Source organism: Vicugna pacos, chromosome 17 (assembly GCF_048564905.1).
Source record: "Vicugna pacos chromosome 17, VicPac4, whole genome shotgun sequence".
NCBI classification, from domain to species: Eukaryota; Metazoa; Chordata; class Mammalia; order Artiodactyla; family Camelidae; genus Vicugna; species Vicugna pacos.
Window position 1 is genome coordinate 55,386,231 of NC_133003.1, and position 23,526 is coordinate 55,409,756.

Below are 23,526 nucleotides of genomic sequence, written 5' to 3' on the forward strand. Positions count from 1 at the left end.
CAGAGCTCCTAAACACCGGAACCATCGCTGACAGAGCTGAAGGGAGAAGCAGCTCTGCAGTGACAGGGGGAGACTTCACCCCCCACTTTCAGGAACTGGTGGAACCACCAGACGGAAGGTCAGTCGGAAGTGGAGGACATGAACGTGCTGCAGACCAACTGCACCCCACAGACATACACACAGCACTCCCCCCAGCAACAGCGGGATACACGCTTTTCTCAAGCACACCTCTGGAACGCTCACTGAGAAGGAAGCGAAGTCTCAAGTCAGCAACCTAACTAGAGAAAGAGCAGACTAGACCCAAAGCCAGCGGAGGAAGGAAATAATATTACAGATAAGTAAAGTACAGAAAAGGAAAACAACAGAGAAAATCAACAAAACAGATGCTGGTCCTGAAAAAATATCAACAAAATGAACAAACCTTACGCCAGACTGATTAAGGGAAAAACGAAAAAAATTCAAATAACTAAAAGCAAAAGTGAGAAGTCTTTATTACTGAATTCACAGAAATCAAGAGGATTATTAGAGTATTTTAATAACGTATGCCAACAATTTGGACAACGTAGATGAGACAGATAAATCCTTAGAAACACAATCAACCAAGTCTAAATCATGAAGAAACAGGAAATGTGAACACACCTACGACTAGTAAGGAGACGGGGCTGATAATCAAAACCCTGTCAACAAGGAAAAGCCCAGGGCCAGACGGCTATACTGGTGAATTTTACCAAACTTTTAAAGAAGAATTAACACTGCTTTTTCTCAATTCTTCCTAAACAATTGAGGAGGAGGGAACATTTCTAAACTTACTCAATAATGATAGCTTTACATCAATACCAAAGACAAAGATACTATAAGAAAAGAAAACTGCAAAGGAATATCCCTTATGAATACTGACCCAATAATCCTCAATAAAACATTAGCAAACACAATACAAGGGCACATTAAAATTATTAGATGCCACGACCAAATGAGATTTATTCCTGGAATGCAAGGATAGTTCAACATATGAAAATTGATCAATGTGATACACTCCATTAAAATAAAGGACAATAAACCACATGATCATCTCAACTGATACAGAAAAAGCATTTAACAAAATTCAACTTTTCAAAACATTCAACAAACTAGGACTAGAAGAAAATTACCCCAGGAGTGCCAAGATGGCGTAGTAGAAGGACGCTCTTAGCTCAGCCTCTCCCACAAATATGCCAGGAGAGACATCCATGGACCCACCCACTCACTCAGAACACCTGCTGATCTTTGACAGAACATTGCTTCCTTCAGAAGACAAAAGTCCTCACAAAATCTGCCAGGAAGGGAAAAATGAAGACGACAAAGGAAGTTAGTGCAGGACCTGTCCTGTGGGGAGGGAGAGGCAAAGAAGAAATAGTGCTCTTATCCTGGGATGTCCCCTACAACAGACAGGTCAGTGGGGACGGGGCGGGGGGGAACATCCAAGGCTCAGAGGAGTGCATGGCAGCCCCCTGGCCAACAGAACTGAGAGAAATCGGCACAAACGGTCCCTGCAACCCCCAGCCCTGGACGCAAGTTGGTGGGGGTGGGCTGGGGCTAGCTGCCCAAGCTGGGCAGAGGGCTGGGACTGTATACAGAACAGAACAGCCTGGGACCCTATTAAAAAAAAAAGAACACTGCTGGTGCGCATTGTGGGGACAGGCACAATGCGGGGGGGGGGGGGCTCAGCCACTACCTCTGCAGGCCCACAGCACCATCTCCGGCGCGTTCTCACGAGAAGAGAGGCGGGGCTCAGCCACAGTCACCATATTCGCTGGTGCTGAGCTCCCAGAGGAGGTGAGGCTGAAACTTGAATCCGTACCCCGGGGCTCCACAACGTCATAGGTGGGCCTGAGGCTTGTTTACAGCCCCAGGCAGAGGGGACCAATTTGCTCCGTGGGTGCTTTTGTGGACCTGTGCCTCTAAGACAAACGAACAGGAGCGGAGTTCGCAGGGCAGGGGCGAGGGCTGGTGCCGCACTTTCAGAGGGACTGCCTACCTTACCCAGACGCAGTGCTGGGGATGGCACTGACCTGAGAGCACCCCATCGTCCAGGTGTGTGACCTAAAAATCGGTGGATCCGCACGGGTAGCTCTGAGGGCAGAGAACCTGGGGACACCAGAGCACAGCACTGACATTCCCATGGCCCAAGCAGGGACAAGGGCAGCACCAACAAAGAGCACCAGGAGTGCTCCAGCCCCGCCTGCCACACCGTGGCTCCGACGTGGGCCTGCCAGCCTCCAATCCAACGGAAGGGCGCAGACCCAGCCCCTGTCAGGCCTGTGACGACCACAGAACAAAAAGGAGGCCCCTCTCAACAAGCAGGGCAGGCCCTGATCACCACCACACTGGTCACATCCTCAGTCAAAGGGACAACAGCCAACACACACAGAAGAAGGATGTGGCCATCATCCATACTAAAAACAGACCTTGTGACAAAATTATTAGGGGCGCACAGTCTACACAGGAACGCATCCTCTTAAAAAAAAAAAAAGGAAAAGAAAACAGGGCTTCAAAACCACAGTAGGTAACTGGTACTCCATCATCCACAGTGCCAGAGAGATACGAGTCAAATGAAGAAAGAGGGGAGCTACACCCAACCAAAAAGACAAAAGACAAAAACTACTAGAGCTGATAAAAGACTTCTGCAAGGTAGCAGGATACAAGATTAACGTACAAAATCAGTTGTACTTCTTTACACCAACAATGAAACAGCAGGAAAAGGAAGTAAAGAAACAATCCCTTTTAAAATAGCATCCAAAACAATGAAGTACTTAGGAATAAATCTGACCAAGGAGGTGAAAAGGCTTATACATGGAGAACTAGAAAACACTGATTAAGGAAATTAAAGATGACTTAAACAAATGGAAAGATATCCCATGCTCTTGGAAGAATCAATATTGCTAAAATGGCCACACTGCCCAAGGCAATCTACAGATTTAACGCGATCCCTATCAAATTACCCAGGACGTTTTTCACAGAACTAGATCAAACTATCCTAAAATTTATATGGAACCACAAAAGACCCAGAATTGCCAAAGTAATATTGAAGGAAAAAAACAAAGCTGGAGGAGTAACCCTCCCAGACTTCAGACAGCACTACAGAGCTACAGTAATTAAAAAAGCATGGTATTGGCACACAGACATATGGATCAATGGAACAGAATACAGAGCCCAGAAATAAACCCACAAGACCTACAGTCAATTAATCTTTGACAAAGGAGGCAAAATTATACAATGGAGAAAAAGAGTCTCTTCAGCAAGTGGTGTTGGGAAAACTGGACAGCCGCATGTAAATCAATGAAGCTAGAACACTCCCTCACTCCGTGCACAAAAATAAACTCAAAAAGACTTAAAGACTTAAATATAAGGCAAAACATGATAAATTTCCTAGAAAAAACATAGGCAAAACATTCTCTGACATAAATTTTAGCAATGTTCTCCTAGGGCAGTCTACCCAGGCAATAGAAATAAAAGCAAAAATAAATAAATGGGACCTAATTAAACCTATAGGCTTTTGCACAGCAGAGGAAACCATAAGCAAAACAAAATGACAACCTATGGAATGGGAGAAAATATTTGCAAATGATGCGACTGGCAAAGGCTTAATTTCCAGAATATATAAACAGCTCATATAACTTCATAACAAGAAAACAAACAACCCAATCCAAAGATGGGCAGAGGACCTAAATAACCAACTGTCCAATGAAAACATACAAATGGCCAATAAGCACATGAAAAATGCTCAATATCACTAATTATCAGAGAAATGCAAATCAAAACTACAATGAGGCATCACCTCACACCAGTCAGAATGGCCATCATTCAAAAGTGCACGAACGACAAATGCTGGAGAGGTCGTGAAGAAAAGGGAACCTCTGACACTACCGGTGGGAATGTAGTTTGGTGCAGCCATTATGGAAACAGTATGGAGATTCCTCAAAAATGGACTTGTATCTGGAGGGAACTCTAATTTGAAAAGACACCTGCACCCCAGTGTTCACAGCAGCACTATTTACAATAGCCAAGACATGCAAGCAACCTAAATGTCCATCAACAGACGACTGGATAAAGAAGTTGTGGTACCTTTATACAATGGAATACTACTCAGCCATAAAAAACAAAACAATGCCATTTGCAGCAACATGGAGGGACCTAGAGATCATCATTCTAAGTGAAGCCATAAAGAGAAAGAAAAATACCATATGATATCACTCATATGTGTTGTCTAAAAAAAAAACAAAAAAAGAGGACACTAACGAACTGACCTACAAATCAGAAACAGACTCGCAGACATAGTAAACAATCTTATGGTTACGAGGGAAAGGGGGTGGGAAGGGATAAATTTGGGAGTTTGAGATTTACAAATGTTAGCCACAATGTATAAAAATAGATTTAAAAAAATTTCTTCTGTACAGCACAGGGAGCTATGTTCAGTATCTTGTAATAACCTTTAATGAAAAAGAATATGAAAACGGATATATGTATGTATATGCATGACTGGGACACTGGGCCATACACCAGAAATCGACACATTGTAACTGACTATACTTCAATGAAAAAAAAAAGAGAGAGAAAAGAAAACTACCCCAGTGTAATGAAAGCTATATATCAAAAGCCCACAGCTAACATCATAACGATGAAAGACTGAAACTCTTCCTTTAAGATCAGGAAAAACAATGATACCTGCTTTCACCACGTTTAGCGACCTGGTCCTAGGAGTGCTAACCAGAGCAATTAGGCAAGAAAAAGAAAGAAAAGGCACTCCAATTGGAAAGGAAGAAGTAAAATGATCTTTGCTCACAGATGACATGCTCTCACGCGTAGACAACCCTATAGGTTGCTAAAAAACTGAACTAACAAAGCAATTCATCGAAGTCACAGAACACAAGATCAACAGCAACGACAAAGGCTCTTTACCAACAATGAACAATCCGAAACAGTTAAAGGATGTTTTCACTTTCATTTACTGTAACATCAAAAAGAATAAAACACTTAGGAATCAACTTAACAAGGAGGTGAAAGACTTGTATGCTCAAAATGTTGCTGAAAAATTTTAAGACACCACTAAATGGAAAGACACCCTACGCTCATGGATTGGAAGACAATACTGTTATGACGTCAATATTACCAAAAGCAGTCTACAGGTTTAATGAAATCCCCATCAAAACCCAATGGCGAAAATAGAAGAAGTCTACTTAAAAATTTATATGGAATCTCAAGAATATTACCAAAAGCAGTCTACAGGTTTAATGAAATCCCCATCAAAACCCAATGGCGAAAATAGAAGAAGTCTACTTAAAAATTTATATGGAATCTCAAGAAACTCCAAAAAGCTAAAACAATCTTTAAAAAAAGAGAAGAGCTGGAGGAGTCGTACGTCTTGACTCCAGGCCTGTGACGAAGCTACAGCAGTCGCACAGCGTGGCTCTGCCACGGAGACACACGCACAGACCTGTGGACTGGGACAGAGACCCCGGAAGTGCAGCCTGGCCTGTCTGGTCAAAGGACCTTTGACAAGCACACCAGGGCCATTCAGTGGGGAAAGGACAGTTTTTTCAACAGATGGGGCTGGGAAATCTGGATAGCCGCGTGCAGAAGGACGAAGTTGGACCTTCATCTGATACCATACACAAAAATTAACTCCACATGGATGAAAGATCTAAACTTAGAGCTCAAACCATTAAGTTCCCAGAGGAAAACCTAGGGGAAAAGCTTATGATGCTGGTCTGGTTATAACTTCTTGGGACTAGACTCCACAAGCACGGGTAACAAAGTGGAAGCAGATGAACTGCACTGCATCAAACTTAAGCCTTTGTGCCTCAAGGACACAGGCCACAGAGCGAAAAGAAAACCTGCAGAGCGGGAGGAAACACTGGCGAAGCGCCCGGGCCATCGAGAACACCCACGGCTCAGCACCCAGCAGACCAACGGCCCATCGAGCACTGTGCAGGGGGTGTGAGCAGACACCGCTCCCAGGGAGTCAGGAACGGCAAAGAGCCCGTGAAGGATGTCAGGGGAAGACAAGCCAGCACCGCAGCGAAGCACCGCCTCGCATCCCTGGGGCGGCTGCTATCAGGAAACAGGAAGTCACAGGCGCTGAGGAGAGCGTGGAGCAGTCGGAGCCAGCACACTGCTGACGGGGATGTGAAATGCTGCGGCCGCTGTGTGAAGCAGCGCAGAGGCGCCTCGAAAACTAAACACAGAAGCACCACAGGATCCAGCCACTCCACTTCTGAGCGTGCCCCCCAAAGTCTCAAAGAGGTACCCACACACCCGCGTTCACGGAAGCATGTCCAAAAGGTGGGTGCAGCCAGATGTCCACTGACGGGTGAGCACATGAAGAACATTCTGCCTCCACACGCAGTGGGCCGTTTTCACACCGGAGGAGGGGGGACATCGTGACACCTGCTGCAACGCGGATGCACACTGAGTGCACGGGCCAGTCACAGAGACAAAGACCGTATGACTCCACTGACACAAGGCCCCGGGGGTCAAAGACAGAACGCAGAACAGGGGTTACAGCTCGGGAAGACGGAAGAGCTCTGGAGACGGTGGAGACAGTGACAGTGTGACTATACTTAATGCCACCGAACTGCACCATTAAAAATGTTTATTGAGATGGGAAAATGCACGTTACGTGTATTTTACTAAAATTGAAGTATTTTAAATGGCTCTGTTAGCGAGATGAAAAGCCAAGCCACAGAATGGGAGGAATGTCTGCAAACCATGTATCCCACCAAAGGCTTATACATAAAATTTGTAAAGAATGCTCAAAATGCAAGAGCAAGAAAAGTAATGTAGTTAGAAAACGGGAGAAGGTATGACTAGTCGCTTCACTAAAAAGGACATGAATGGCAAATACGCTCGTGGAGATCACTTGTCACTAGGGAAATGCAAATCAAGGCTGAGATGAGATACCACTGCATACCCGTTAAAGCAGTTATAAAAACCAGACAATACCACACACTGGTGAGGACACAGCCAAACTGAAGAGCTCAAAAGCTGCTGGTGAGAATTTACAAAATTTTCTGGCAGTTTCTTTAAAAACTAAGCACTACTGTACCACCAGCCATCTCACTGCTGGAAATTCCGGGAAATGACAGCCGACTGTATGCGGGAGCTGCACACGACGTCCACACGAGCTCCGTCGGCACCAGCAGCACCGCAAACGGCGAGTCGCCCTCCGAGCGAGGACTGTCCGACTCCACGGAACACGCCCAGCCAAACACGGAGCTGCGGGACACGCGGGCGGGTCCCAAGGACGTGCTGAGCAGAGGGAGCTGACCCGCCGGCACATGGGAGGCAGTGCACACAGCTCTCTGGACGGGGCAGCACAGGTGGACAGCATAGCCGGGGCTGCTGTTCTGTTCATCCACAGTTCCTTCAAAACCAAAAGCAGGAAGAACCCCACGGAGGCTGTGCCTGTACCGGGGTCTCTGGCACACGTTTCTTTAGGATAAATCACTGGGAACAGAATTCCTGGGGTGGAGCGTGTACACATCTTCAGGGTTTTGCATACGGCCCTGACAGATGGCACCAGGAGCGCTGAGAAGTCCCGCGCCCACCCCTTTCCAGCAGTGGACACGCAGGTTCACGGGCGTCCGCCCTTCAGTTCAGACACGCGGTAAAAGTGCACGGAAAATGAAAGCCACTGATGGCTCGTGTGACGGAGGGGGTTTTCTGCGCTGGGTTACTGCCTCTGTTCACGCGGAAAGGCTTGTCTTCACACGCGCGTGAAAGAGCTGCTTCGATCCTGGAGGCTGCAGATGCTGTTAGTTTCACGCATCGTCGCTTCCCTTGGTGGGCGATCCCCCTTCGAGTCTGTGCGAGGAGACTGTTCCGGCAGCACTGTGTTCCCCACAGTGTGAAGCCCTACCCCCAGCTCCCCAGGAAGTGACTGTACTTGGAGAACGGGTGATCGCAGATGTCCTGAGCGGGGGCGGGGCCGCCTGCACCAGGCGGGGCCAAAGCCAGCAGGACCCTGCTCTCTCAGACAGGGAGCTCGGATGCGTGTCGTGCAGGGTGAGCCCCACGTGCAGGTCAAGTCAGAGGCTGGGTGACTCGTCTACAAGCCACAGACCCCAGAGACGCCAGCAAACCCCCTGCGGCTGGGGGGCCTGGAGCAGATACGGCAGAAGCCAGCCCGGCCACACCCTGATCACCGACACGGCCCAGAACTGACACAGCACGTCCCTCAGGCCTCAGGCGGCTGGGTGTGTCAAAGACAACAAGTTATCACACAGCCTCCACGTGAGCTGAGACACTGCCACCGCCTTCCCTTTGTAGATCTGGTACTTAAAAAGCGTTTCTTGTTGCCAGATTCTAAAAACACAGGTGCATTTTCTGGTACCATGCTTTATTTTAAATTCTTCGATCTATTCAAAGTATGTATTTATGTATGACGTAAAATAAAAATTACTTCCAAAGAATTAGCCAAGTATCTTAGCATCATTAATTAATAATTCATCCTCTTTGCACTGATTCAAGCGCCAGCGTTATCACACAGCAGATTCTATCTGTACAAATCTGAGCTGATTTCTGGATGCTCTGTTTTGTTCCATGATGTATCAGAGAAGACTGGTTACAAAAGATTTTAATGACATAGTTTGTATTACATTCCAAAATCTGGAAATCAAATCTCACCATTAGTCCTCTTTCCCTCTTTCCTACCACTATTTTCTTGGTTATCCAAATGACCAAGATAAACGTTACAATCATATTGTCGAATGCTCCCCCGCATCTCTTTGGCCTGCTGATACTAACTGCATTACTTTTATAAACCAGAACAAGGAGAACGGACCACACTGACTCTCCCCCCCAGGAGCTCTGTGACTCTCTCCCAATTTCTGTTTCGCTTGGTAGAGTTCATCATTTTATTTGTGTAGGCCCTGCCTAGATCTTTCTGAGGCTTCTCTCTGAAGAGGTTTTGAATCTTGTTTTTTCTTTTCTAATGGAGGTACTGGGGATTGAACCCAGGACCTTGTGCACGCTAAGCACACGCTCTATCTCTGCGCTCTCCCGGCCTGAAGAGGTCTTAAAATCGGCTAGTAGTTGGAAAGATACTGCTCTTCGACTTCTTCAGTTCGACTTTCCAGCCGTAGTTCGTAAGGGCCGCTCTTAGTGTGCTGGAGGCACGCGGATACGTCTGTGTATGTCGATGTCTGTTTCAAACTTCATCCGGAGCCTGCGGAACCGGGTCACTTTACTGAGATTATTCGTGTTACAGGTTTTCTGTTGATCTGTTTGCAGCTCTTCAAGAAGACAAGCGTAACAGTAGGACGTCAGCTTCTCTCCTCCTTTCTTACCTAAGGCTCTGCTTCCTTTTCTTGGCGTCTGACACCAGCTGAGGTAGCCAGGACAGCACAAGTAATCTTCTGGTTCAAGCTGCACCGAGTATTTCTAAACCACAAATGGGCATGGAAGGCTGGGGTCCCAGGGCTTGCTGGGCGGAGCCGCGGGGGACAGCTGTCCTTGTCTCAGCGGGAGTGGTGGCTGCGGGTGGAGATGCCTGCCGAAAGCCCGAGCTGTGCATGTGAAACCCGTGAGTTTCTGCTGCGCTGATTTACGCGTCGCTGCAGCGCCGGGTGTTGGACGCCTTTAAAGGCTCTGTCGTGATGAGAGGAGCTGGTGGCTACCCTAGTAGCCATTGCCTTTCCCTCCACATTTCGCACATTTTAAAAGAATTACAACGTTGAGACACAACAGTTGCACAGACGTGTTTAACATGCAGCTGAGCATTATGAATAAAAACGTAACGTAATGCCGCCGTGGCAGAGCTTACCAGAAACATCTTTCCCCTCACTCACCAACTTAACCACACTCGTGTGTGTGCGTGCGAGCATGTGCGTCATGCTGAAAACCTCCCGATGGCCAGGAGGCTCTGCAGGCCCTGGCCCCGCCGGCCCGCCCCTCCCACTGCTACAGCCCACGATCACAGACCCCAGGGTGTGAAACTGCACCCGCGTGTCGTCTCTGGAGGCCGGGAGCCCACAGTGGGCCCCCTGGTGCCTCCCGGGCTCTGGGCAGCCTCCGTTCTTCACTGTTCCCGGCAGGTCGAGAGTCATCTCTGGACCCACAGCCCTTCTTCCACCTTCAAAGCCAGCGGCACCCTCTCTCCCGGGACCTGCTTCCTTCACAGGCTCCATCCTCTGCCTGGACGTCCCCCTGCCTCTCTCTCCGTGGACCCTTCTGACGACACGGCCCAGCTGGATAACCCAGTCTCCTGTGTCAAGGTCCCTGATGAATCTCACGCGCAGACCTTCTCCCCGCAAGGGAGCATTCACAGTCTTCATGGGTTAGAACATGGACATCTTTGGGGGCTGCTGTTCGGCCGACCATCCCTCACCTCGCTCCAGCTCAGCTCCTCGGAGCCCCCGCCGGGCCCTCAGCACACGCCTGCATGGCCTCCTCCCGGTGCCGTGCACACAGCACCGCCAGTGTTCTCGCAGAGACGGGAGACACCTCTTGGCGTGACAAAGGGGAGGGTTTACAGCCCCTGACGGCGGGAACCTGGCAGCCAGGGGGCCCAGAGTAAGACCCCGCCGGCAACAGGGATTCAAGGAACCAGGGGGACAGACGCCCCCATGGGGCTGCTGACACCATGGAACATCTCCTTCCTCTGGGATCCTCCACCAAGCCTGTGTTCTCAGCACCGCGTCTGGCTCACATGTGGAGCGGGGCTCAGTCCCTGGTGCTGGGGTGCAGCACAGACTGGGGTGCCCAGGACGCAGAGCAACAGGATGCCAGCCGGGGGGGGGCCCGGCAGAGCCTCCCGACGGAGCACGGCCCCACGACCCCGCCACCCCCGGGCTAGCCACTCACCGCCGTGGAGAGCCGCGACGCCAGCGTCATCTCCAGGTTGCCCTTCAGGCCCACCAAGGGTGGCACCAGCGTCAGCAAGTCTTTTACCTCCACGAACACGGGCCAGTCCTGCAGGGAGGGGTCGGGGGTCAGTCCAAGCACATGGGCTACACATTCGGGAATTTCTTGAGAAGCTTCAGCAAGTTCCCGCTCCCTGTGAACGAGTAAGACTAGGCAGTTTCTTAAGTGGCTTTAAACTAAATACGAAGTAATGATGAAACTGAGAAACCTTCCTAATGGTGCTCAGTGGACCACGGCCAGGAGAGCCCCCTTCTTCCTGGGCAGCAGAAAACTGGGGGCGGGGCAGCTCCCTGGGGCCAGCCGGCCGGGCCCAGCTGGCAAACCTGCCCGTGCGGTGCGCACACGTCTGAGGGAACAGGAGCAAGTCACTGGTGCCACAGCTGGCTGGGGGCAGGGGGTCTCGAGGACCGGGGAGCGGAGCAGCCCAGGATGTATCTAGGAGACCTGCAGCCACGGGTCGGCCAGGTCTCTGACCTCAGCCAAGGTTCTCTCCGGGGCCTCTTCCTCCTCTACCTTTTCCACAAAGCTGTGAGATTCAGAACCACACAGAACCACACCCAGCACGGCGGGATGAGTCTGCCGCCTCCTCAAAATCCAGAAGGAACTCTGTCATTAGGTGAGGAGGGGCTGCCTCCGTCCACTCCCCTCTGAGCCCCGCACAGGCCCCTCCAGCCTGAAGGCCCTTCCCACCCGCTCTGCCCACCAACACAGAAACCAGCAACCCACCGGCCCCTCCCTCTGCCTCCCTGAGCAGCAGGCAGTTCCCCTCCTCCTGGCCCCCCGCCTCTGGCTGGGCCCCCGTCCGTCCTTGCCCGCGGCCCCAGCGACACCCCAGCTCAGCCCGTGCTGCAGCGTCTCCCACGCAGGAGCCCCTCCACAGCTTCCAGGGGCCCTGCTGACCTCTAACTGTCCCATTTCGGCCTCAGCAAGGCCTCCTCTTCTTCCTCCTGCACTTTTACACGTTTTAAATTTAATTTATGGGATTTATTTCCTTTCTCCAGGTGGGAAGGCTACGAAGGTCTGACAACCATCTCTGACTCTCCAGAACGGGCCGGGAGTCTTGACGCCACACCAGCCTCTCTCTCCACAACAGCCCCCAGCCTGCAGGACCGACCCCCACGACCATACGCTTTTCCCAGCAAAGCTCGGGTCACCCTTCCTCAAGATTCCATCTCTATGTAGAGAGAGTCCCTGTTCCTGGACAGGCAGAGCCAAACCAAGGGCTAGGTCAGGCCGCCGCCCTGCCACCTGCTGCCCGACCCTCCCAGGACTCAGCCATCCACTCAAACCTGCTTCTGCTGGTGGTGACCCAAGGTCAGGAGACCGGAGAGTGGGCCCCCTGCCCTCTGGACCCCGACTCTCCCTTCTCTCCAGGTCCTCCCCTTCCAAGGCCGCATCACCCTCCCCTCACCCCACAGGCCGTGAGCAAGCAGGGAGTCAGGGTAGGGCAGAGATCCTGCAGACAGCGGTCTTGTCCTCCTGCGAGGAGTTGGCCAAGGATGGCTAAGAAACCACAAGGGGCCGTTCTGAGACAAAACTAGCATGTGTGGACAGAAGCCAGAGGACACAAGACCAGGGTCCTGGGGACACCGTGAGCCTAGCGGATGTCCCAGGCTGAGCCATCTGACCTGCAGCCTTCTCCAGGGAGACCCTGAACTGGTCGGGTTTTTGTGGCCCACAGGGCAGCCTGACAGCACTGGGCTGGCTTGATCTGCCTTCTGGGCGTGACATCTGCACCCAGCTGCCAACACCCTGGATGCCCCCAGGCCCCCTGACCCAGGACTCCAGGCTGAGCTGATCGCGCAGACCCCTTGTCCTGCCCCGCTTCCGGGCATCCTTCCTGCTCTGCCAGCCAGGACTTACTCCCCACCCAGCACACCCTGGCTGTCATGAACTCCACCAGGCCCTCTCCAGCAACACCCGAATGGCGCCCACGCCAGGTGGTGGGGCGGCTGGACTTGGTTAGAGGGATGGTCTGCAGCTGGGGGATCTGAGTCACGGCTACAGACTCCGCTCCCTGCAACCCCCACCAGCCACCACTGAGCAGCGCCTCCAGGTCGCCTCCAGCCCCACTGCGGGCTCTGAGTCCGATTACACAGATAGGGTCACGTCACACAGTCCTCCACTGCCGTCCCACCCCTGGGGTGGACCCACAGGTGTGGTCCTCACGTTCCCAGGTCCTCAGACACACACAAGAATGCTGGTCGTGCAGGGGAGCAGGGGGGGGCTGGGTGGGCGCCGCATGCACGTACCCCACGCTCAGTGCGCCCACCGGCCATGCGGTTTTCTCCGTGCCGGGGCTGGGCCCTGCTGACGCAAACACTTCGCTTTAGAACAAGAACAAGGACAAAACTGGTGGCCCTTGGCGCTCAGTGCCCGGCCCCCCGCCTTGGCCTGGCCCCCCAAGCGCTCCCCTGCGCCCGTGAGCCGACACACACTGACCCCTTTGCGGGAGCTGCTACGTCACCTGAGCCTGGCAAAGCGCCCCTAGCTCTGGGAGTCCCCGACCTGCCGCCCCCGCCCATGGGGCGCCCAGGCGGCCACCAGGCACGAACACCAGGAAGGTGTGTTTCTGCTCAGAAGGTAACCAAACACACTGAACAAACGCAGGTGCCGGGTGACAAGTGGCTCTGCCTACACTGCCAACACGTGGCTGTCAGCTGCTCCCAGGCAGCCAGCCCGTCCGTCCAGCCCTGAAGGAGGAAGAGCAGCCACACTGACCCTGGCGCACACGTGTGCAAGGAAACCCTGGAAGGTCTGGAGGACACGCGTGGCCCAGAAGTGAGAGAGACTGAGGCTGAGGCCGGGGTCAGAAGGGGCTCAGCCTCACCGCAGTACTCGTTTCATAAAAAGATGTTTGCCCCGCATCCGTGTGCCTGGAAAATAATTTTCTGAAGATGCCGAATTGATACTGTGGCCGACTACAGACTAAACTCAGAACCCAAACAGAGGCTCCTGGCCCCAAACAGAGTGGGTGAAACCAGCATCCAGCCAGTCGCCGGGGACGGCCTGGGGGCACAGCCCAGGGGCACGCCTGTCGGGCCAGGCGGCCAGCCCCCGGGGGCTCGAAGCTCTGGGCAGGCACTGGCCTGGGCACCACGGGCGGAAGCCACTCACCCCGGATGCAGGGCTGCCCTGTGGGCTGGTGTTGGCAAGGCTGCCTCCTGCACTGCTGAGCGGGGTCAGCAGAGGGCTGGGGTGCACCCTTGGGAGACCAGCGAAGCAAGTACCACGTCTGCAAAGTGGGGAGAAGCGAAGGGCTGGGACGTCCAGAGCAGTTCTGACCTCCCAGCTGCCGGACCTCCTGAGGCAGACAGCGCCCCCTCCACTGTGCGCTCCGGGCCAGGCGCCCGATGGCACCTGAACTTGGAGGTCAGGAAGGGCCTTCTGCCCTCCAGCGGGGCTTCCTCCCGGACCAGCCCTGGGGCACCTCTGTCGACAGCCAGGCACCACCCCCCTGCCGTCTTTCCCTACCCCAGTGACCCACCGAGTCCTCTGGACTCTGACAAGTTCTCAGTGGCCTGGGAAATGCCCTCCTAGGCTCCAGGAAGAGGCAGGGCATCTCCTGAGCTCGGGTCTGTGGTCCTGTTACAAAGGGTGGTGGGTGGGCGGCCCAGGGACATACAAGGGGGTGGAGGGACTCCGAGCCTCTCTCCATGTGCGGTCCCATGGGGGCAGCCAGGAGACTCGGGGCAGACTCTCCACAGTGCCCACAGGTGACCGGTGGCAGACCCTGGAGCAACTCCAGGGTGAGGCAGGAGACGGGAGCCCAGATCCTGAGCACACGGCCCAGTAGGGTGAGCGTCCCACCCACTGGGTGGTGCGGGCCACCCGGAGGCACCATGAGCCTCGTCCAAGACTGGGGCCTTGGGTGGGCACTGGCCGCCCCCTCCAGCTCGGATACAGTGCCCAGGAATGCTGGGCGGCGACTGGGAGGGACGTGCCACCTGCACGGGGATGCAGGGCACTGGGGGACACTGTCTGGACATCCCCACGGGCTGACAATGAACTTAAATTTAACTTCACAGATTAAAGAGCAATGCTGTGACCCCACCCATGTACAGTTTCCATGATCCTGACACGAGCCAGGGCTGAGAAATTACAGGTGCACCCCCCTGCCCCAGTTCTCATGAATATGCTCTGGTTTTTCCAGAATAACACATGAGCTCCGTTAAGTGACCCAAATGAGGCTCCCAGAGCCAACCCAAGGCAGAAGCAGACCCCGGGCCTTCCGGCAAATGCCTCTCCCAGCGAAGACCCTTGTCCAGACTCAGGACCTTGTCCCTCCAAGAGACCCCAGGAGATCCCAGGGCTTGTCACCCTTGGGCCACCCACCCCACAACCTCACAACCCTGCCTCGCTCACAGGCAGGGAACGGAGGAGGGGACGCCGAATTGGCTCGGGGGGGAGGCAACGCAGAGCAGGACTCAGCTGTCCAGGCCCTGCCCTGTGAATCTGTGTCTGCCGCAGGGAAACGGTGCGAGCTCCCAGGCTGACTGCTCATGCAGGCTGACTGCTGGAGCATCTGAGAGTCTCAGACGCTGAGGTCCCTGGGACCTCAACACCACTGAGCCTGGGACTGGCCGCCACCCCCGGGGCCCAGTTTGCACCTGGACGGCGTTCATCACCAGGCCGGTAGTCACCATGCCCAGGCTGGACAGCAGCACCGGCACCACGATCTGGCCCATGATGGTGACGAAGGTCTCGGGAAAGACCCCATGGGGGGACCGCGTGAGCTCACAGCTGAAGCCTCGCAGCTTCCCGCCCTGGAAGCGGAACTCCAGATTCAGCTGGGTGACCACCATGACCAGGCCGTGGCCACGTGCCCAGGGGCCGACATCCGAGCCCGTGGTGTCCCTGTGCCGTCCTCCGTCCGCACCAGGGCTCGTTTCTGTGAGAGTCCACACAGCAGAGCCGCCAGGAGCCCCTGGGCCGAGGGCCAGAGCGTGCGAGTGAGGAACAAAGGCCGGTGTGACGCAGCCTCACTCGGGGCCCTGGCGCGTCCACTCCCCACAGATCAGGTTCTCCTTGGACAGTGGCTGTGCACCCGCCAGGACCTCCCTCGGGTGCACAGCCTCCCACAAGGAGGTTCCCTGTTCCTCGGCGTGACCTTGACAGCATCCAGCCGCCCGGCCTGAGCCAGTGTGGGCCAGACCAGAGAGATGGAGCCACGTGAGGCCTGGCCTTGGCGAGGGCCATGCAGAGGCTGGCTGGTCCCTGCACAGCCTCTGCCTCTGAGGGACCTGCCCTCGGGCCGGGTCTGCAGCTCCTGAGGGCTCTATGCCTCAAGGTCAAGAGGCCCGCAGGCCCCCAAGAAAGAAGCCACGCCCTGGGGTCCCTCGAGCGCGTGTCCAGGGGCTCACCGCCACAGGAAACAGCTGTGGTCACAGGAGGAGTGCAGCCTGCTCTCTCTTGGGACAGAAGACCTGTCAGGCGCTTCCCAGGGGCCCCGGCTCGTCCTGACGGAGGTGAGACCTGCCCCAAGGAGACGGGGCCCTGATGTGGAATGAATGAGCATGTCTGCCGTGAACCCACGGGTATCAGGGATGGTGTCCAGGCCTGAGATCAGGCTGAGCAGGGCCACAGCCAACAAGAGCCCCGTGCTGAGAGCCGGACACTCACTCACCCTCCTGGGCACCACGGCTGGAGCGTCCACCCCTCGGCGTGGGGCTCCATCCTCGCCACTGGATCCCACTGACCTCCCGAGCCCACACCCACCCTCCAACCCCAGCCAGACTCTGATAACCATTTCCCTGCAGTTTCAATATTCCTCTCACTGCGTCCCTCCTCCCACCATGCGTTTCCTCACTCGTCCCACCAGTGTTTCTGAGCCCCTCCCAGGAGCCGGACAGAACGAGTTTACTGCCCAGTGAGGCCAGGGCTTTGTCGGCCCCCCATCTGAGAGGAGAGGCTGCCCGTCCGGCTCTGGGCCCAGCCACCCTGTCCAGGAGCAGCCACATGTTCCCCAGCGCGGCCCCGGGGCAGCCATCCTCTCAGCGAGTGGACCATCCCGGGCTGTGTGTCCCCTCAGCAGAGGCTGTAGCCAGTGGATGACCATCCTCACCGGGCTGTACCCGAACAGCAGATTCATGATCTAACTGATGTCAGGCCTCAAACAAGCCCAAGTCAGGCGTGGTTTCCTACAGTAAAGGGGGGCCGTTCACAGCTAACTGGCAAACCCCAGCCCAGATCCTCCCCTGGCTCTCAGGACACGTGCACCCTGACCAGGACGGGCAAGGACCGCAGACCCACCCGCCCTCCACGACCATTTCTGCAGATCCCTCCCCAACCACATCACCCCCTCTCGATCTGCTGACCCCAGACCTCTCCAGCTCATGGACATGGCCCTCCCCCGCTCCTAGCCCACCTGACCCCAGGCAACACATGCTCTGCACACAGCATCTCGGGGCACCCAGCTGCATGCGCACCCACACATCCTCAAGGGCCGTGCATGCGTCACCCCAGGAAGTTCAGGTTCTGAGGCCAAGCATTTGAACCCCAGGAGCCCCACAGCACTTCTCTGAACCTCTCACGGCAGCCTTCCTGCAGCGAGGCCCTCCTGAGAACTGGGTCCCAGTCTGCAGCGCTGGGGAAGAAGCGCGTTCATGTACTCCACAGTAGGGCTGGTCCCAGCCGGTCAGCAGAACAGACATGCTTGGAGCTTCCTGGGAAGCGCAGTTGTGCCTGTGACAAGGAGGGGCCCCCACACGCAGTGTCCGCAGGATGGACGGTCCACCCTGCGCTGCCCGTGGCCGTGACGTGCAGATGTGTCCCACCCCCCCAGCCCCTCCAGACACCCCGAGACGTCCACCAGGAAGCACAGCCCCCGGTTCTGCAAACGAGAAACCGGAGGCCCTGAGAGGGTTTTCCCAAGATCACACCAAGTAAGCGTCAGAGGCTCCTGACCCAGCACGGCCACCCGCCGGCGTCCACTCCCTGCCATCTGTCTGCAGCTGCCCACCCTCCCTGCTTAGGGTCAGTTTGTTCACACAAGAGTCCGAACCAGTAGGAGGCCGAGAAAAATGGCATGTTTCTAGGAAAAGCGTGGCAGAAGCTGACAGGTCTAAGGGGGCTAGTTCAAGACAGAGCCCTGTTCCACTGCCCACTCTGCAACAGGCCGCTCGCCTCCCAAGGCCCCGGCAAGCCGTCGCTTCCTCTGGCTTCAGCACGTCCTGTGATTTCTCCACAGTCCTGAATGTGGTCAAGCGTCGTAACACAACGTGTAACCACACACCGCGGGTCCCTGAACTGAGCCCATCAGCACAGAAGACGTGGAAGTTACCACCATTCGCGTGATCACGCCGAGGAAGAGGCTTCTAACTAGGCAGCTTATAAACCATTACAGAAATGTTTCTCATTTTTGTTTAAACAACAATGAGCACACACACACACGCAGCACCCAGATGCTGAAAGCAGGCGGCTCTGGGTGGTGGGGTTAGAAGTGGCCTTTATTTCATAACTTTCTGCATATTCCATCGTGAATACTTGCTTTTATAACAAAAATAAACTGTCACCAAAAATAAATACAAGATGCCACTGCGCAGGAAAGATGACTTTCCCAAGTGACTTGAGGACAAAACATGTCAACACAGCTTACTGGGTCACAATCCAGGAAATCAAGGCCGTGATTTTACAAGAGTTCAGTAGCACAAAGTATCTCAAAGGGCTCGTTCTAGATGCCAGGGCTGCCCTGGGCCGCGGGAGGGATCTGGCTCAGTGTCAGGTGGTTTCTGGGTGACCTTGAACCTCCCCAGGCCCACCCAACAGCTCAGGACACGCTGAGCCTTGGGGGGCACAGCTCGACAGGGTGGAGTCCTTCCCGGGCCCCCACACAGCTCGCTGGCAGGAGGGGCGGCCTCTGCGCCCTCAGTCCCTGCCAGGTGCCACAGCCCCAGAGGAGGTGACCCACACCACACCGTGGCCCCAGGGAGCCCCTTGGGATCACCTGGTGGAGCGCGGAGGGGTCTGGACACACTGGGTATCGCAGTGGGGCTCATGGACGCCCCGGTGAAGGACCCCACCCACCCGACCGTCAGCACAAGTGCCCAGCCCGCAGAGGCACTTCGGCCCCGGACGCCTGGGGTCTGTCCTCTTACGGACGCCTGTACCGCTGCCCAAGACAAGTCTCTTTTAGGGTTAGGGACCCCGAGAACTCCTGCCTCCAGAAGCTGAGAATACACAGCGAGGCCACAGATGTCTCCGCCGGCACATGGTCTCCGGACCCTCCTCATTCCACTCCTCAGGAAGGTTCAGGACGTCAGCCACGCCCTGAACTGACGGGGTCCTCAGACAACTCCTATTTAAGTTACCGGGGGCAAGTGGATCCCCCCAACCCCGGGTGTCACCGTTGCCACAGGCAGTAGAGGGTGTGGATTCGTGTCCCCTGGGGCAGGCTCTCCTGCACCCACACAGGCCTCTCATCACCTGTACTGGTCACAGAGGGGACCCCTGCACGCCCTCCCCCCGACGGGAGCCTACTCCCTGCCGGGGCAGCTCCCACCCACCACGGGAAGTCCCGGTGCCACCAGGCTTTAGGCTGGAGTCAGGCATCCAGGGTGAATGAGGCGGAGGTATGTGGGGGTGGGGCAGGGCCTGGGCTGCCCCCATACAAGCCCCACCTCGAGCCCGGGGACAAGAAGCCCTTCTCGCTGTGGGGACGGCGCCTCCTCCTGCCTGGGCAATGGGCTCTATTCCCTCCGGAGAAACCAGGGCCCCTCCCCTCTGAGACCACGCAGCGTCCCAACCCCACGGGCTCACTCCGGGACCAGCGCGCCCCTGGGGGCCCGGTGGGGTGAACAGAGTCCTTTCCTGGCTCGAGGACATGTGAGTGTCAACTCTCCAGTGTGGGGCTTTGTGCGCCCGGCCACCCCCACAACCCTGGGCGGGGATCACCCCTCACCCAGGGTGATGGAGGAGGTGATGGCGACAGGCTGGCCCACCCACCGCGTCGCCCAGTCCGGCTAACCCGGATCCCTTCCCTCTCGGTCCCCGCCCTTGTTTCTGCTCTCCAGCTGCCACTCAGGCCTGACCCCTGCTGGACCCCCCTCCTCCTCCTCCCCCACCCACCCACACGGGGCCCGGGGCCTCCGACCCTCTGCAGACCCACAGTGTCTGTGACCACCCGCCTGAACTCCCGCTGAGTGCAGCCTCACGCCCGAGGGGCGCTCTCCCTCCCTGAGAGCGCAGCCCGTGGGCTGTGCAGGGGCTGGGCGTTGCGTCAGGGGCGGCTTCTGCTGCCAAGGAGGACGCGGGCTCGGAGCCTTAGAAGAAAGGGGATTGATCCGACCACATAAAAAATACATGCCCAGCAAAAACCACCAAAAGCAAACTCAAAAGGTGAATAGGAAAACGTACAACCCACGTCACAACGGAAGGGCCAGTTTCCCTAATGTACGAAGAGCCCCCAGGTATCGACAAGAAAGGGGATGACCTCTCCACAGAAATGCGGGCAAAGGACGTAACAGAAACACCCAGACCCTCGCCCTCACTCACTCCTGCCAGGAAAGGCAGAGCCCACTCCCGAGGTCACGGCAGGGCCCCAGCGATGGCCCCTGGGGCTCCCGGCCTCTGACCCTCAACCCTCCTCCTGAGCTGAGCCCAGCAGCCAGCGAGGATGCTGCCCCTGCGACCGTCCCGCTGGCAGGCCCGCTCCTTCCCCAACCTACGCGTGGATGAATCCGCAACGGCTGAGCCAGCGGGGAAAGGCCTCCGTCCACAACTGCTGGGAGGCGACTCCTGCTCACGCTGTGGGGGAGCTGGGGCCAAGGCCACAGCCTCCTGGGGCCTGGAGCCAACACCCAGCGGCGCGGACCCCGGCCCACGGCACCACGGAGCTCTAAGCCCTAAGCTCGGGGTGACCAGGTCCCTGGTGTCAGACAAGACGCAGAGGAAGACCAGAGATGCTGAAATGAACCACGTGGAGGGAGCCGGAAGCAGGCCTGAGTCTATCCGTCACAGACGCCTGTGCCCTCGGACACAGCCACTCACTCCGTCCCTCAGCAGGCGAGGAACGTGGCGGTGTTAGCGATGCTGCTTTAAGCTGTCAAGGACCGACTGTGCCCTCCACACTGAAGCCCTGACCCCCGGCACCTCAGAATGTGGCTGTGTCTGGAGGTAGGGCCTTTAAAGAAGTCACGCGGTGGCCTACATCCCAGAGGACGTAAAAGAGGAGACTAAGACAACGGTGCAAGTGGAACAGCCGTGTGAGGACACGGAGAGGGCAGTGGCCGACACAGCCAGGCGCGGGGCCGCCCACATCCTGACCTCGGACACCCAGCCCCCAGGACTGGAGAAATTCATGCCTGCTGTTCCGGCCATCCCACCTGTGTTACTTTGTTACAGCTGCTCAAGCAAAGGAATACAGGAGTAAAACTTGAAAGTACACCAGAGGAGGTGGTTAAACGAACTCTGGCATGTCTGCCCAATGGGATACTGACAGCCGTTAAAGAAAAGGCAGCTCTCGACACATTTATAAAGAATAATTGCTGAGATACACTATGAAGTGAAAAAGCAAAGCACACAACAGTTTGCACCATCACATAGGTAAGAGGGTAAGAGAAACACATTTTGGACAAGTGAATACAGATAAGCACATGCGGTGGGGACAACCTGACCAGCCGAGCCGAGCAGCAGAGCCCAGGGCGGGCCCCGTACACGTGGGGACCTTTCCAAAACTGGGGCACCTGAATGCTTTATTTCTCCAGAAAAAAATTCAATTAAAAAAAAAGCGCAGCCTCTACGCTCAGGGAGCCTCACCTGACCAAGGAGGTGAAGCACCGTCAGCGGGAAGCAAGATGCTGGTAGGGGAGTCTCAGAACCGGCTCCGGACAACATGGGAGCCTCCCCGGGTTGGTGGGAAGGAACGTGGGGGAGGGGCGGCCTAGGTGAGGCCGAGGAGCTGCAGGCCCCTTTCCCCACCCAGGGCCCGCCCGCGGACCGCGAGCCAGCCATGGCCACTCCGTCCTCAACTGGTGTTTGGTCTCAACATGGGACGTGCCCAAGTCCTGCCAGTGAGAAGCTGGGGCTCTCCGCGAAGCCTCCCTGTGCTGGAGGAGGGGCCAGAACACAGGCTGCCCTTCCCCCAGCACCCGGCGTGGCTCCGAGTTGAAGCTGGCCCTAGAGGCTGCCTCAGCCGGGACGTGGGAAGACCCCGGCCTCAGAGCATCTCTGGCTGGTGACCAGGCCACTTTCCAGCCGCAGAGTCACCCCTCCTAGGAATCTCGTTTGGCAGATGACACGGTCCCTTCCTGCTTAGCCCACCACACGGCTGAAGCCATCCTAACTGGGACACCGGGCGAGTCAGGACATGTGATGCCGGTTCCAGGAGTTTGGGTTTCGTCCCACAGGCCCGGGAGAAATGCACCGAGATTAGAAGGCCTGGGAGAGTGGCTCCCGGATGCGCCTGGGCTGTGCCACCGCCCCCGGGTAGGCGAGCGACAATTCAACAGCAAGTGAAAGCACTGGACCTGACGCTTCCAATCTGTATCTTTCTAAGTTGCAATTAGCATATGAGCCCAGCCCAGCCCAGCCCCTGACAGGATGTCCACAAGAACAAGGACCCAGCAGCGGCCCTTGTGGTGCAGTGCAGCACCCGCCCCGCCCCATGGGCAGCTCTGCCTTTTGCTCCAGCATGCAGAGGAGACACCAGGAGAGAAGGTAAGGCCCAAAGCCAGCTGGCTTCGCTCTGGAGTCCTAGGGGCACATATATGTGCGTGTGTGTAAACACACATACGTATCATATACATGTACAAATCAACACGCATCTAAACATACACACGTATGTGTGTGCACGTGTGCAGGGGACACACACTGAGTGACTTTACACCGACAGGACAGAGTGAGACGGGCGTTTTGGAAATCACTGGCACAGTGAGCTGCAGGGAGCCTGAGTCAGGAGGGCGGTGGGGTGGGGCGGCAGGTGGAGGTGGGGCTGGGAGGAGGGAATCCCTGGGGAGTGTTGGGGATGTGGTGCTTCTGGGACATGGAAATGAGGCCCTGAGGCACTCTGGAGGCTACAGCAGTGCTGACTGACCACAGGCTAAAGAAGGATGTGGAGCCTGAGGGCAGCAGGTCACTGGAGGAAGGAGAAGGCTGAGGGGTCTGGGGAGGGTCACCAACAGATCAAATGGGGGACTGGGGCTGAGTCACCGACAGATCAAAAGGGGAATGGGGCTGAGTCAGCCCAGGGCAGGGACTCCGACTTGAGAAGCCGCCATCCTGGGGCCTGACGAGGCCAGGAGGCGCCTGGGCGGTCAGCAGGGCTGTGAGGACCTGGACAGCGAGGGACTGGGGATGGTCCCTGAGGACCCCAGGCAGGGTGGGGCCAGGCAGGTGATGGAGCTGGGGGTGGAACACGAGAGGGAGCAGTGGGGACTGGGACACCTCGAGGGGCAGCAACTGCTAACACTGGCCATGAGGGGATGTGGGTCCAACATCATGAGGGTGGCCAGGTTTTCAGAAGAGGAATTTGAATTTTTATGTGAAATCTCCTGATTTTTAAGTGCTGGTTTTTAAAAATTTTAAAGCAGCCTTAGAGCAAAGAGGCAGCTTGGGACTTAAACCCTGATTGGTTCCAAATCAGTGACGGAAGGGCCTACATTCCCGGGCCTAGAGACCCCAGTGCACGGA

The 23,526-nt window shown here is 55.8% G+C and overlaps 1 protein-coding gene across 3 annotated transcripts in view; it reads right to left on the reverse strand.

Annotated features, from left to right (window-relative positions):
• SLC41A3 (solute carrier family 41 member 3) overlaps positions 1–23,526 on the reverse strand; it is a 46,592-nt gene that overhangs the window by 13,984 nt on the left and 9,082 nt on the right. The window contains exons 1-2 of one of the 3 annotated variants that reach the window (XM_006206846.4): positions 15,510–15,856; positions 10,840–10,947 (exon numbers count right to left, since the gene is read on the reverse strand). The exons of 1 other annotated variant lie outside the window; for it this stretch is intronic. In XM_006206846.4, the coding sequence (XP_006206908.1) occupies positions 10,840–10,947; positions 15,510–15,704 (303 nt within the window). In that variant the 5' untranslated portion in view covers positions 15,705–15,856. Of the gene's footprint in view, positions 1–10,839; positions 10,948–15,509; positions 15,857–23,526 lie in introns of those variants that run through there. One more of the 3 variants, XM_072942022.1, reaches the window with a different exon arrangement.